Source organism: Mycetomoellerius zeteki, unplaced genomic scaffold (assembly GCF_001594055.1).
Source record: "Mycetomoellerius zeteki isolate Tzet28-1 unplaced genomic scaffold, Tzet1.0 scaffold221, whole genome shotgun sequence".
Lineage (NCBI taxonomy): Eukaryota > Metazoa > Arthropoda > Insecta > Hymenoptera > Formicidae > Mycetomoellerius > Mycetomoellerius zeteki.
The window spans coordinates 535,164-549,926 of NW_017257184.1; the positions used below are offsets into that span (position 1 = coordinate 535,164).

General features: G+C 32.4%; 1 protein-coding gene across 9 annotated transcripts in view; it reads left to right on the top strand.

Moving 5' to 3' along the window:
• LOC108722985 (dystrophin, isoforms A/C/F/G/H) overlaps positions 1–14,763 on the top strand; it is a 477,563-nt gene that overhangs the window by 356,693 nt on the left and 106,107 nt on the right. For 8 of the 9 annotated variants that reach the window (XM_018448392.1, XM_018448399.1, XM_018448394.1 and 5 more), the window contains one exon: positions 12,182–12,354. In XM_018448392.1, the coding sequence (XP_018303894.1) occupies positions 12,182–12,354 (173 nt within the window). The remainder of the gene's footprint in view (positions 1–12,181; positions 12,355–14,763) is intronic. The other variant, XM_018448396.1, reaches the window with a different exon arrangement.

The following is a 14,763-nucleotide window of genomic DNA, read 5'->3' on the forward strand; positions in this document are numbered from 1 at the left end:
TACGTGATGCGGAGATTATACAAGTTTATAATAGTTTATGAATATACAGCGCACGATTCTTTGTAAATAATTATCGTTATCGCATTTGCCAGTGAATATTTTGTGCAAATAAGTGACTTTTCCTTTACTTTATGTTGATAAAAACCCAATTTTTACGCTTTAATTCTTCAAATCATTTAACATTCTATAAAGGTACAATAAGTACACTCATCTCTCAACTAACATACGTTGAGAAATAGACGGGTTTTTAAAGAGCGATTAACCCCCGAGACACTGCACATCACATCTTCGACGGATCGATAATCACACGTTCACATTAGTGCGATGTCTTGTTGCGTTGAAAGCATTTAGTGATGTCCCGAAGAACGCAAAAAAAGCGAAATGTACGGTGGCAGAGAGCCAAGTGGACGGAAGTAAAGGGAGTACTTTGCATTTAACTGTTCCGCGAGGTAGCTGAGTTTTGATCGGCGACGGGGATGAAGCCAAAGCGTAACGATGGCTGCTGCGGCATTCTCTAATCGTCCGCAAGCCGCTTAAATCCCCCTGTTACCTCCGCCTACTCCGTGCACCCAGTTTCGATACCGACCGCCCGACATCCGTACACTCGTTTCTCCATCAGCCTCCAGCAACAGTCAGTAGCTACTACTACTGCCGACATGTACCGCTACTGGTATTATCCTCCCCCTTCCTTTCCCCGTATCGCCCTCGTAAGCTAACCGAGATTCCCGAGGTCACTCCGTCGACGATTCGTGATATAAGTGAGACTGGGCTACCGCTGATGAGGGTTCCCAAGACATAAATCGCGCTTCTCCTGAATCGATAGGTGAATTAAATAAGTATAAATGTAATGCCAGAGAATGGCATAGAACATAGTCTCCAATCTTTATGCAATTATAATCATTAAGGTATATTTATTTTATAACAAAAAGTAAAAATTTTCTCTAGTTTTTTTTTCGCTTTACTTAATTTCTCGATTTTTTAAGTAGAAATATTAAATTCTTTTAGCACATATGTATTTAAAATAGTATATTATAGAATTTTATATACTCATTTTAAATCCTCCAAAAATTTAATCTTTCTTAGGTAAATAAGAAACTATTTTAATATCAATGTATCTTCCGATTTTTTCTATCTCTACGAAAAAAATTTTCGCTTTAATAAGGAAAAGTTGGACATTTCCTTCAAATTCATTCCAAAGTTTCACAGTTATTACGCATTTCATTCAGAAGATTGTTATTAATTTGAGATGAAAATTGTACCTTTTATGACTTAAAAATTTTTCTAAATTAAAAGACTTGAAAAGACTTATCACTTATTTATATAAAATTTCTCTATAATGAAGTAGAATTTCTTTTTAATTTGAAAAAGTATGTAGGAATATAAGCTAAAAATTCATGATTCTGTGTTTCAAAAAAAATATCTCCTATTATTATACTAATACATTTTAATATCACTTTGTCAAATAAAAAGATAATACAAACAGATGATGTATTTTATAATATATTTCTCTTTCTATTTCTCTCGTTTTTCATCTCTCATAATTATTAGAACATAACATAAATGGTCTGTATAAATAAAGTTCGAATTGACAAACCTCTACCGTAAGTGTTGTACGGGTTAATTAATTAAAATGTTACTTATTTCTGTCTCTCTGTTACATTCTTACTGCAAGGATATCTCGAAATGTATTTTCAAATTTCTTGCATTTAAATTCACCTGGTTCCATTAATTTACATAAAATCGCACAGCCATCGGAATTTTCTTCGTGGCATCGTTATCGCTATCTTGCTTGTATCTGATCCTAAACACAACGGCTGAAGAATCTTTAAATGGCGTATACTTGAAAGGAATCCGCCTTGAAATGGAATAAAACCGAAGACAATTTTTTCTCGGCTTGAAAGACGGACTAAAAATATCAATAGAAAAGAAAGTCACGGGTATTGCTACTGCGTTCGCATTTATTTTAATTTCACGATCGTAACCCAGATATCAGGAATTCCGTTTTACCATCGCGACCTAAACGAAGCGAGTAAATTACTCACGGTTCATCGAGGAAGCGCCGATGGTTAAGCCGCTGGACGCGGAACTGCTTTACAAATCCTCCTCGTTACTTACCACAAGCTGGTTCACCCCGCCATATGCATTATTCATTCCTCGTCTTCTTCTCTCGTGCCGTATATTTTATTTCGATCAAGTCCGATCGCTCGATGGCGTGCTTTCTAATCCGATAAAGTGTGCGACACATTTCACCCGCAACTTGTCGCCGAGAACCGGATACATTTCGTTGGTTCGAAACGAGATGGAGGTTGTACTACTTCCAACTATCACGCATACAATCGCAAGCACTACTTTTTCTTTAAAAATCTTATATTTTCTTGTCTTTGAATCAATCTTGTTTATTCATGAATTATCATATACACTATCGAATATTTTGTGGACATCAAATTAATTTTTTTATTATAACGGAATTGCATAAAGTCTTTCATTAAAATTTAATTTGCAAAACTCTTATCTACTTTTTTAGGTATTTATGAGATAAATACTTAATTGTATTTATTTTAATGACGCTAATTTCAGATTATCTATTTTATTGATAATTATTATCGACAATAACAACTCTGCACTGAAATTTGCTTTTACATTAAGATAGGTCGAAAATAAGTCTCTCAAATTACATATTAATGTTTACTAACGATACACAAAAATAAAAATTTCTGATCTATTAAAATATTTGGATGTATGTTATCTCCATTTCTACAGTCCTTTCTAGAGAATGAAATGATTTTTTTTTTCAAGATAACTCTTATAACAGTGCATATAAATTATTCCGCTTCATCGTACATATCACATGTGAAGAACTGCAGGTTTTTTATTTTTTGATGTGTTTACTCTACTTCTGTCTAAGAAAGTATCTCATAATTTTGTCTGGAAGTGGCTTATATCCGGAATAAATATTATACCAATCATTTTTACTTCCTTCCAGAAAATGAGCATTTTTATATTTTATATCCTTTATTTACTTCGCAAAAATGCGTGAACTGTTACCGCAACTGCACTTGTATATTGCGAATACTTAATGGATTATGTTTCAGCTACATTTTATAAATTGAAAATTTCTACGCGATTGCATTTATTTTGAAACTTAACACTGAAGATCTATCAATCTTTATTTTTATTGAACAATAGAAATTTAGCTAAAACTGTCAGCGCAGTTTCGAGAGACTTTCGAGCAAGCCACTCGAAGTTATGTTCTCTTAAAATTCATTGAAGCTTTCCAAAACTTTGCCGAAAGTTTCCGTCTAGGCGTTTCTGTAGTGTGTATCCGTTGTAGTGAGAAACAGAATAAGTAACATTTATGTAAATGCAGGGCCGCGTTTGTTCCTGTCCATATTCCTTTTGCAGTAAAGAAGTTCCATTAATTGTGTTGACACCGTATGAATTTAGGTACACTGCTTATATATAACGCTGATTTACAACAAAGTGGAAATAAAATTTTATTTAACGACGCACGATGTTAGACTGTTAACAAATGAATTGTACGGGGACATAAATTTGGTAAATTTATTTAAAACCCTTTCTTTTTATTTCGATTTTGTTACATATCTATGAATTCACAATTCTCTAGTTACAATGTTATACAAGCGTATCCTGTTTTTGGCAAAATATAGTATACTCCGCTTTCTGTGGATGGTAATGAATTAATAGTAGAGTTATTAAGTTATGAATTAGCTTGAACCGCATAGAGCTTCTAATGCGATCCTGACCATGAATTATATAGAATTGTATTAGCCGGATATTTAAACTGCTTTGCATAAATTCATTACCCCATATAACCTCGTTGGATTCAATTTACGCCCACACTGCAACACAAAGGAAATGTCTCGCAGCAATGTCAAAGTTTACCCAATTTGAAACTAGTGTTGATGATAAAGTAATACATACACGTATGCCCGCGCACAAATACGTAGAATGGAGGGAGAGAATTGATCACGTATTATAATTCAAGTGCTCGAGTTCTGCTAGAGCGATTAAATGTCAGTTATTTGAATAGCTATCTTAAAACGTTGACATTTAATTAATTAAAACATTAATTTTATGTGTAAATTATTAGTTGTATACCTAATTATTACATTTTTGAAAATATTTAAAGCTCTATTATTTAGCAACTAAAATGCTCAAATATATATAAAATAATAATAATAATTTCACTAATATAAAATTCTTTTCTGATTTTGACAATATAATTTTTTCAGAATCATTTATCCGCCGTGTTTATATTCTTCCGTACTTCTATACGTATTAAATGAACTTAAAAAGAAATTATTTTGTAATGAAATTATCACAAATTGTTATCGCAACGTTACGGAAAATGAAGAATAGAACAAATTACCCCGCAAAAGTTCTAATGATTTATCGTGATATTATGAGTGAATTCAACTAACGCTACGCATTGTGAAGAGAATTTTAGTGAAACTTTTGAAGTAGCTTGATAATACTGTCTGGAGCAAAAATGTTCTTACGAATTATGCGAATCGACATGAGCGAAGATAGTGGTGGATTAACACGAAGTGCATTGAGATGTTCGTTGCTCGGAGCGTCGAAAGTGAACAGGTAGATGATAATTGTCGAACGTTCTCCAGAGACGAATTATCCGAGAGTGACAGTGGGGTGATGAGGAGACTTTGGGGTACGTAATTACGGTGGATTACCGTTGGTGTTTACCCAGGGGGGGCACCTGGCCCGGGGGGCGTGCCACCCTACAGGGTTATCACCCTCGGGGGGTACGTGCCCGAAAAACGCTCGACGACGCACGATACATCTACATATCCTACACACTACTGGCGGAACTACACCTCTTCGAACAGGTAAAGATTTGTACAGTATAGAAAATGTTCTTCAGTGAATCAATATTATGCGATATAAAGTTTAAAATATCACAAATAATATAAATATTCAAATATCGCTATAACTATAATAAACGTGGACGTAGAAATATGATCGGTCAGAAAAGTAAAAAGTTCCCTCGTGCGTACATTGCATTTAATTTGAAATAATTTTATACAGGAGAGAAAGATACTAAACACTATAAAGTACATTATTTTATAGAGAAAGATCACCGATACTGACATAGGTCTCCTAATAAAGCGACATCCCTTTATTTCTTAGAAACTAACTTTTGCACCTTATTAATATTAATAAAAACGTGATCTGTTTAGTTAATTAAAGAAGTCACAAACTCATAATTTATATATCTGTGGCTTATTTCTAATCAGTTAAAAACAAATTCTATGAATTCGAGAAGAAAATTCTTACGATGTTCTTTTGCAAATTGCGTAATTAAATTAATAGTGACTGTATTATTGACAATATTATGTCATTTTAAATATTTATAGTTTCATAAATTAATTTTCTTTATATACTTTTCTTTAGAATAGGCTATATCTTTATTTATAGAATAGGAATGTTGGCATTTTATATATATATATATAATCTACTATGTCAATTTTGGAGCCCATTTTGTCAGACGCTTATTTTTGCATAACTTAAGAAAAACTTAATTATTACAAACTTGCAAACAGTATTATAAAAACTGTTTATACTATCTGATAGAAGACACTTTTTAGTTTGTATTTACGTTTTTGAAGTTGTATTTTTACCTTTTGTTTAAGAAATATTGTCTAAAAACAAAGTGGTATGTCGGTATCGGTGATCTTCCCCTATATACATACTTTGTATTGAATAAGGATTACAGCAACATATTTATTCTTTGTGTAAAATTGCTTCAAAAGAGATGAGAGATGTGCAGATAAATATCTTTTTACCCTAGAGATGCTTTATAGACCTTTTATTAATGATACCAGAACAATTGCAGTCAATCATGCGAAGCTCTTCTTTTTATGCAGAGACAACGGATATAGAAAATTGCTTTAGATTAATAGCGCAATAATTACGTGATAAAAAGAGAGAAACTGTGAATTTAAGTCTATAATATCTTCTAAATGTATAAAAATAAATTTAAATGCTTTGACTATCAAACCGATTAGTTCAAATTTTAATTTTATTAAATTCTCTTTTTAGCTTTTGTATTCAATGTAGTTGCAATTTGAATTAACTCGTTGAGGTCCGAAACCAGTCATTACAGAGATAAATACCAGAAGCAAATAGAAGAGATTCTATACGATTCTCTTTTACCTTCTCCATTCGTAAAGGATAAAAGACCGGTTCTCATTACCGGACTTTTGTACGCTTAATACGAATAAATCGTCGCTCTTTTCTTCGTTAAACGAACATGACCGTTCGTAAAGCGTCGCTCGCGAAATCTCGACGTTTTGAGACTAATTGGCAATTCCTCATTAGAAGTCCCTGTTGGCGGTGCGCACGCGTCACCGGCACCTTCCGCATAAGTACGCAGACATTGATTAAGGCCCCCGCCGCCACCGTCACCGATTCCCCATTAAATACGTCACACGGAATTCTGAGCGGCGCGGCAGCCGAAACCTCTTGAATTATGCTCGTCCTGCCGACTCCTGGGTGGTATGTACCCTTCATTGGGGCGTCTCTCACTCCTACTTGTGACCGGAGCTTTCCCTATTCACAGGGTCGATACGATCCGATAACTGCTCGAGCAGATAAGAATCACGAGTTAGTTCGGAGTTCGCTGACGAATTCTCAGATTTAGCCGTTACTCGATCGACGAGACGTCAGAGAGATTTAGATCGTTGATTAAATATTTCAATCAACAATCTAAATCTATTCCTGGAGAACTGTTTTCAAATTCGCAGCACGCAATTGATATAAATTCGCCATTTATTAATGGAGAGAAAAAGAATCTTCCATGGAAGATTTTTATGGCTCTATTTTTATGGATCTATTTTATAGAATATATTTTATGGATCTATTATATCGAGCACGGATAGAGGAGTACGCTAAAAAAAACTTATTTATTTTGAGAGAGAGAGGGAAGAGATAGATATATAATTTTATAATTCTCAATATAATTGCATTGACAGATCAGAAATATCAAAGTAATATTATTCTCGGAATCGTCCGTGCTCTTAATCTGCGTTCTGTTGATTTTTGCACTGTAGAGAAAACTGATGAACCTATCTTGCTTCTCGCATCGATATTTAAATCGAGTTCGAATCGGTCATTTTCCACTAATTACGAAACGGACATTTCCATCACGCGACAACAAAAAAAACTGCATTGTGTTTTACAAATTGATTTTGCTCGCATTACAATTATCATCCTCGTTTATGAGCATACAAAGCTATCGTAATACAAATATTACTTATAAGAATTACTTGCAAACATTATTAATGCAAGTCACGATTTTATCGCTGGAATAATTACAAATTAGTATTAATATGATTTTATATGTAGTACCAGATATACGTATCAGATGTTGCGTAATAATATGACACACCAATAACGGCTGCAATACATTAATTGCAATATGTTAATCAGTGGGTAATACCCCAGTTTGGTGTAATGGGTTGATGAATATAATATCGAGCACTCGCGTGGAAACAATAATGTGACTTTTCATGAAATGTTTGCGGGCTTCCATTTGAATTTGACCTTTTCACGTAAAAAGCTGAAGATTATAATTTCACAACGTTTTAGTACGTAAGCGAAATTAATAATAAAATTTCATACTATTGAAAATGATATACGTATTTCTGTATTATTTAATGTGGAGATATTTTCATGAATATCGGATTATTGATATGAAACTTTGCTATATTTTTCACGATTTTTCTGTGTTGCATTAATTGTAACAATAAATCGCTGCACCATCCATCTTTAATAGAACATAGCGCCATATTACATTCATCCCCGTGAATATGAAGAGAATTGGATTAAGATTAACAGTTTAGTTTCATGGTTCCAATTAAATTCAGATATTCTATGACAGCTTCCGAAATTGATTTAATCGCCGCATTTACGTGAGTAGGAATATTAAACATAAAGTACTTCATTAGGATCGAGTTAGACATTTTCGAGTGGTATTTAACGGAAAAACAGCGATTTTATATATATATATATATATACATATATAAAACGAATTTTATTATTAATTCCGCTTTTGTAACCATTTAAATGAAATTTAATTAACATCTCAAGAAATACTAAAATAAAACAGATATTTTTTATTGAATTTTCTCAGCACATAACTGAGTTAATAGCAGAAATATTTCATTTGCTAATTAAAAGATAAGCTATATATTATACCGCTTGTTAGAAAGATTATACTATCACGGAATAATTAGGATTCCTCGTATTACTTCCTTCAAAAGTGGATGTCACATCCACTGTTTTTTTTAAAGCGAATATCAATCTATCGTGAAATTAAAATAATTGCCGATCGACATTAAATGAATGATGTGTAAAAGTCGAACGGGGACGAGTGAATTAATTAAATTGTCGATAAAGCGAAAAGCGAAACCGTGCTATCGTCGCGTCGGTTGCGTGTCGTTAGTGACGTCGTTGGTTGATTTCATTATCGGACGTATATATCGCATTGTAAATCGCAAAGTGGCAAAATGCGCAACGCGTGAGCGAATCAGTGCTAGAATTGCTGGAAATCAGTTCAACGGAAGTGACGCTGTCTTTTTGTCTCGATAATGCAGATGTACGAAACATTTCACGATTACAATTTTAATTACTTAAATTAGTTTTTTTGTTCTCTAATATCTGATTTAAAGAGACTTTTTTTATTGTAAAACGATATTTTATATCATTGCTGATTTAATTACTTATCTGCGCATTTTTAAAAATTAAAAAAATAAATAATTTTCATCCATCTTGTACATAAGGAAACATGTTCTTTTTCCAATTGCAGATTCTTCGTTAAATTCAGAAGAAATAGGTTGCTGTTTTTGTTAAAATTTTTTATGAAATTCTTTTTATTTAACGATGCAAATTTGGGCGATTCTGCAATCGAATTTTTAATAAGAAAAAGAAATTTAATGGCAAGTTTCTCAGAATACTCTTGAAAATCCAAGCCTTTTAGCACACCTTGTATGTGCTGTGTATACTGGCTACCATACACGTTGACGTCGCCGGTAAGGCGCATTTGCGTAATTGCACGGTGAACCGCGATAAGAACTTCGGAGCAGCGTTGGATAATGCAAAAACGTTTTGTACTTTGCACTTTTTTCCGAGCCATCTCCCTGGTGCATCCCTGAACATTTTAATACTTAGCCCGCCATGGCGTCCCTGGAAGAGCTCCATTAGCGCGAAAAATCTAATCGACATCGTGGATACGTTCTTGAGAGATCGCAACGACATCGATACAACTTTGCGAAATTGTTAACTGACAAGTGCGACGAAACGAATTTTATCAGCTAAGAAGATATTATTCGATCGAATTTTTCGCTTAATAAAATTACATCGCCGTTTATGAAATTTTTCAGTTATTTTTATTTTTGTTGTCAAAATTTTTATCCTTGTTTTACAACGTCTAATATTAACTTTCTACAAGCGAGTTTGCAATGTTCACTTTAAAATTAAATTCGGGATAAATTCGAGATAAATTCAGGATCTATACAAATTAGTTACATTTAAGAACTGAAGATAGAAGTGTACGTAGCATTGAACACTGAAGTGTATAACTACTTTTAATCGTCTATATATCGATGAATTTTTCACTTATAAGATATTTTTGAGTAAAACAAAATTTTTAATGACAAGACGATGCCGTCTCTAGAGGATTAACTGGACGAATATTAAAGTAGCAAAATTTAGGATAATAATTATAACGAAAGAACATGTGTAATAAACTTTAATTTGCATTACGATTTCCCTTTTTTCTGAACAACAAATTTATAAGTATAGAAATAAGATGAATTATTATCGTAATAGCTAATTTTAGACATGCATATATGATACTACATAGAAATATTTAGATTGATGTGAGTTAGCTAATTTATATTTTCGCCGATATACTAATTTTTTCTTACGTCCACATTGTTGAATAGCGCGACTACGCTACACAATACGATTGAACACAATACAAAAATATTATCCAGCCTCGCGTAATATTTATTGTCGGTCGTCACTGTAGACGTTTGTTTCGAGCTAGTAATTCGTAATTTGTGGATTTCGAGGACCGAAGTGCGGAGCAACTCCACGCGCGCCCGTCGAGTTTTAAACGAAATTAGCTTCCGCGCAAGCTGCCACCAAGAGCGCCAATTAAACGTTACCAATTCGAGCGCTCGACGGACGTACGATCCGTCTGTCGCTGGGTAGGAGCCAGTTTGATCGATGTGCCCAATTTTCCGGAGCGGATTCTCCAGCGCAAGCGGTACCATCGTCGATATATTTACTTCTTTTTTTTCCGAGAGAAGGCTAGTGCCCCACGTCTACCCCTTCTTTTTTTTCATTACGCGTGTCTCAGCGATGCACACCGGGTGTCACCGGCGTCAATTCGCGCGGAAACTGCAGCTGAAAAATATCTCGCTCTGACCCGTCGATCATCGACCCAGATGGGAATCGAGTCCTGGGCCAGAGTCGTTCTCGAGATTGCAGCCTTCAATTCGTGCGTGTCAAAAATTGAAGAGGGTTGGGAACGGGGAGAGAAGGTGGGAGGGATTGGGAGATTTGAAAAGAGAGTGCGACCGTCGTTGACAGACAGACTGTTTTAGATTAAGACAACGCCTCGGCAAACGGAAACGAGAGATATTTCATGGACTTTGTAGTGTCGTTGCTATTGCATGTTATTTCTCTGGAGAACGTTTTTCTTTTGTATTATTTTTTATTTTTCAATATTTTCTGATACCGCGCGCGTGAATTAAACGAACGTCAGCGGAACATATTTTTGTGATAATATCTTTACTTTTCTCTCTTTTACTATATTAATATAACATACATAATCTTTATGACAAAATTGAAAACTTCTTTGTTCATAAAATCATATATATTTTTTTAATTTACATTATTTAAAGTATAAAATATATACTCGTAATAGAAAGTGATTATATTTATATGAATCTGAATAAAATAATATTCATATGTGCCAGCATGCAATATTAAAACAAACTATTAACATCATCAATTAAACATTAATTATATAATAATTTTATAATAATAACTTTATTATTAACATCAATTGATTGCTCCCAATTAGTAATTAATTGCGCTAATTGAAATTGCTTTTAGAAATTACAAATTATCAATTACAAAAATACTTATTATTTCAATCTTGCAATTAATTTTAGATCAATTAATATTTTATAAGTATCATTTTAACATAGTGAACAGAATTCTGTGATTCTCCTAAAATTTGGGTTAATGAAACTTTTCATCTAATTTTGTATTGATGAGAAATGTGGAATAAAGTAAGACCAGATTTGCACGTAACTGCGAACCATACATAGCTGCTTTAAAAGGAACAAAACAAATCCTATTGTTCTTGCCGTGACGCCAGCGAATATTTCTTAATTCACTCGCATCGGCGCCGATTTATTTTCATTGGCGCATGCATTGCATGTCGGCGTCGACGTACTCGTATACCACCGTTGTACATGGAGACTCGTATATAAATCATTTCTATCCACGCGCAGACTGCAATTCACGTCATCGCGATGACGAAACACCACGAATTCTCTCTCTGCCGCGCGAATACTCCCTATTTCCATAAAAAGACCCGGATTCCCTAAAATCGAAAAAGTTCTGTATTTTTTTAATTTATACTTTTCCAGAAATCCACTCAAATTATTACCAAATTAGCATATTTTATGAAAAATTTTTGAAAGGAATGACGTGCTAATGAAATTCTTAATTATTATTATAAGCATATTAATTTGTATCAATAAAAAAATTGTCATTTTAAGTCTTTCTTATTATAAAATAGAAATAAAAAGTTATTTTTTAATCTTTTTCGGAAATAATAAGGAACGACGTAACGAATAAATAAATGATGTAAAATCTTTCAGCTAACAAAAGGTTTTGATTATTTTTACAAGTATTTATATTTATTTAATTACTTTTTATTTTTAGGGAGAGAGAATTATTAAAATAATAAAATACGTATACCATAAAATATGTTTTACTTACGCATAAAATATAAAAAATATTATATCCTCTAATATATTTTTTAAATTAATGGTGCCTTTTTCGTAGAGTTCTTTAATCTCGTTCTTAAGGATCTAAGGAGGCATCCTCCTGCTTGTTGCAGGATCTGCAGTCGGAAATTGAAACGCACCGAGACGTTTACGCATCTTTGAACGGCACCGGACGAAAATTATTGAGCTCACTGGCAAGTCAAGATGACGCTGTTATGCTGCAACGTCGATTGGATGAAATGAACCAGAGATGGCATCATTTGAAGGCAAAGAGTATGGCAATAAGGTAAGTGCTAAAATAATCCAATAATTAATCTCATTATCGTTAATTGTGCTCTTTGAAAATGAAGACTATTTAAAAAAATAAACTTCTCTCATGATATACTATTATAATTATATTATATAGTTATAATATTTAATTGTTTAATATTTTTGAAAGAAAAAATAATGAATTACATAAAATATTTTTAATTTTATATCGAAAAATTTATATCTTAATAAGACATGTGAAAATATCTCATTTTATAATATAATGATAAAAACTATATTTATATATTCATAAAAGGTTTCTATTATCACTTTTGATTACTTAAAAATAAAAAAAAAAGTGAAAATTGTTTTATATAAGATATATTTTAATATAAGAATATTGTTTATGATTTAACATTAATAAAATAGATTGATTTATTTTGAAAACAATAATATACGAATTTTATCGATTTTAAGTAGAATTACATGTATCATTATTATACGTTATAGTTTTGTGCTTGCCTGTAATAACATTAGTTTCTACATAAAATATATTTATTAGGTATATACATTTATTATGAAATATATGTATTTTTATATTATTTTTTCTTTCGGATTTTATCAGTATAAAATAAAAAATTGTACATGTAAAAGATTAAGTATTTTGAAACATTGTGAGCATAAATATATAAGGCGCACAGATTTTCATAACAGAGATATTTTTTCTCATAATATCACAAAAGACAGTTTTCGTGTGTGAAATGGCATCGTAAATCAACACGTTGAAAAAGGCCAACTGGGAGGAGCGGACTGACCTTTTTGACAAAAGAATAACTTTGAAACGCACAACGCATTCAGCACGAAAGCTTGAAAATTCGTAATACGCCTACAATCTTTTGTGCTTCCATAATTCTTTAAAAAAAGAAATTGAAAAATTTATATATATGCATTGCATAAACTTGCAAAATAGAGAATCATGCCGTAATACTACAAAGTTTTGGCTTTTGACATGCGAACAATTTCGGACATTCTTCTGCAGGGTGGGTTAACGTGGGCTGAATAGTGCATTAACTATGAGCTTTCGCATTCTCGGCGTACCGTTCTGCTTTGATGGCGTTGCAGTTATGCGTCATAATAATGTATGATATGTGCAGAAAATAAAAATAATCGCTCGTTAAAAAGAGAGAGATTTGTAACGGAGGTGAGAATTTTATTACGGTAGCAAATTAACTTCTTCGCTTGGTTAACGAGATTGTACATCTGTGAAAAGAATCAACATATGTATATAAGAATAATGTATATTATAGTGATTCACTCTTGCGTACTGTTGGAAATAATTTATATTGAAAGGCAAAATACGCGCAATTTGAGAGCTATTTTCATGCCTCGCGAATAAAATGAAATTATAAATTATTAAATAAAAAAAATAAGTCTAAATAGAAACTTAATTCACCACTAAATACGTTATTTCTAATATCTCCTCGCTTTTTTGAGAGACTTAATTTTTTAATAATTGAAGATATAGTACAGAATCTAAACCTCGTTTTTGTTCGTAAGTTTGTTCAGTTTGCACTGTTGGTTCGTAGGAAATCCTCACAGGATTTTCCGGTGGAAACTTCGAGAATTCGTGATCCAATTTAGCCTCAAACGTAGCGTAAACTTCTCTTCGACTGTTCGACTATGCAACCGTGGACTGTTAGAAAGCGCATCGAACTTCCGCAGTAACCATATCCCAGCACATTGATCTGATAACAAAACTGTGTAGTTTAACATAATGTTATTCTTATTTGTTTTATATTGCTCATCCGAACGGGACATTGTTGAGTATTAAAAGAAGGAAAATGTCTATAAAAGTGTTACTTTGTCGAATCTTAGAACTATTTATAGAAACATTACAATCGATGAAATCTTCTTTCCCCGAAAGAAGGAAAAATGTTTGTAAAGAAACATTTATATCTATATGGATTTCAGACTTTGAAGCATATCGATATAGGGCTGACAGACAAATCCTACATAGATGTGCTCTGATAAAATTATGATCTCATATAAGGAAGGATGATAAAATATGCTCTCTATGAAACGCTATTGAAATTTAATTTGAATTATGTTTTTATAAAGAGCTGTAAAATATATTTATTTATAATTTAAGAGATGATTATATGATTGATGGAAAAATGCATTTGTATTACATATACGTAGATATCTATTTATATAGTTGAATGTTTAACGCATTTAGTTAAATAGTAAATTATTAAGTATTTAATTTGTATCTGGAACATATTATTTTTAACATTATTTCTATGTAGATTTTCATTTTCGTTATTTATTCTACGTTAATTATACGTAGTTAATCAAACATTTCAAATATGTCCAATACATTACATGTCACTTTTATTTATTTTAATCATTATTATACATTTGCCGTGTTATTCGTAATATCCAGACG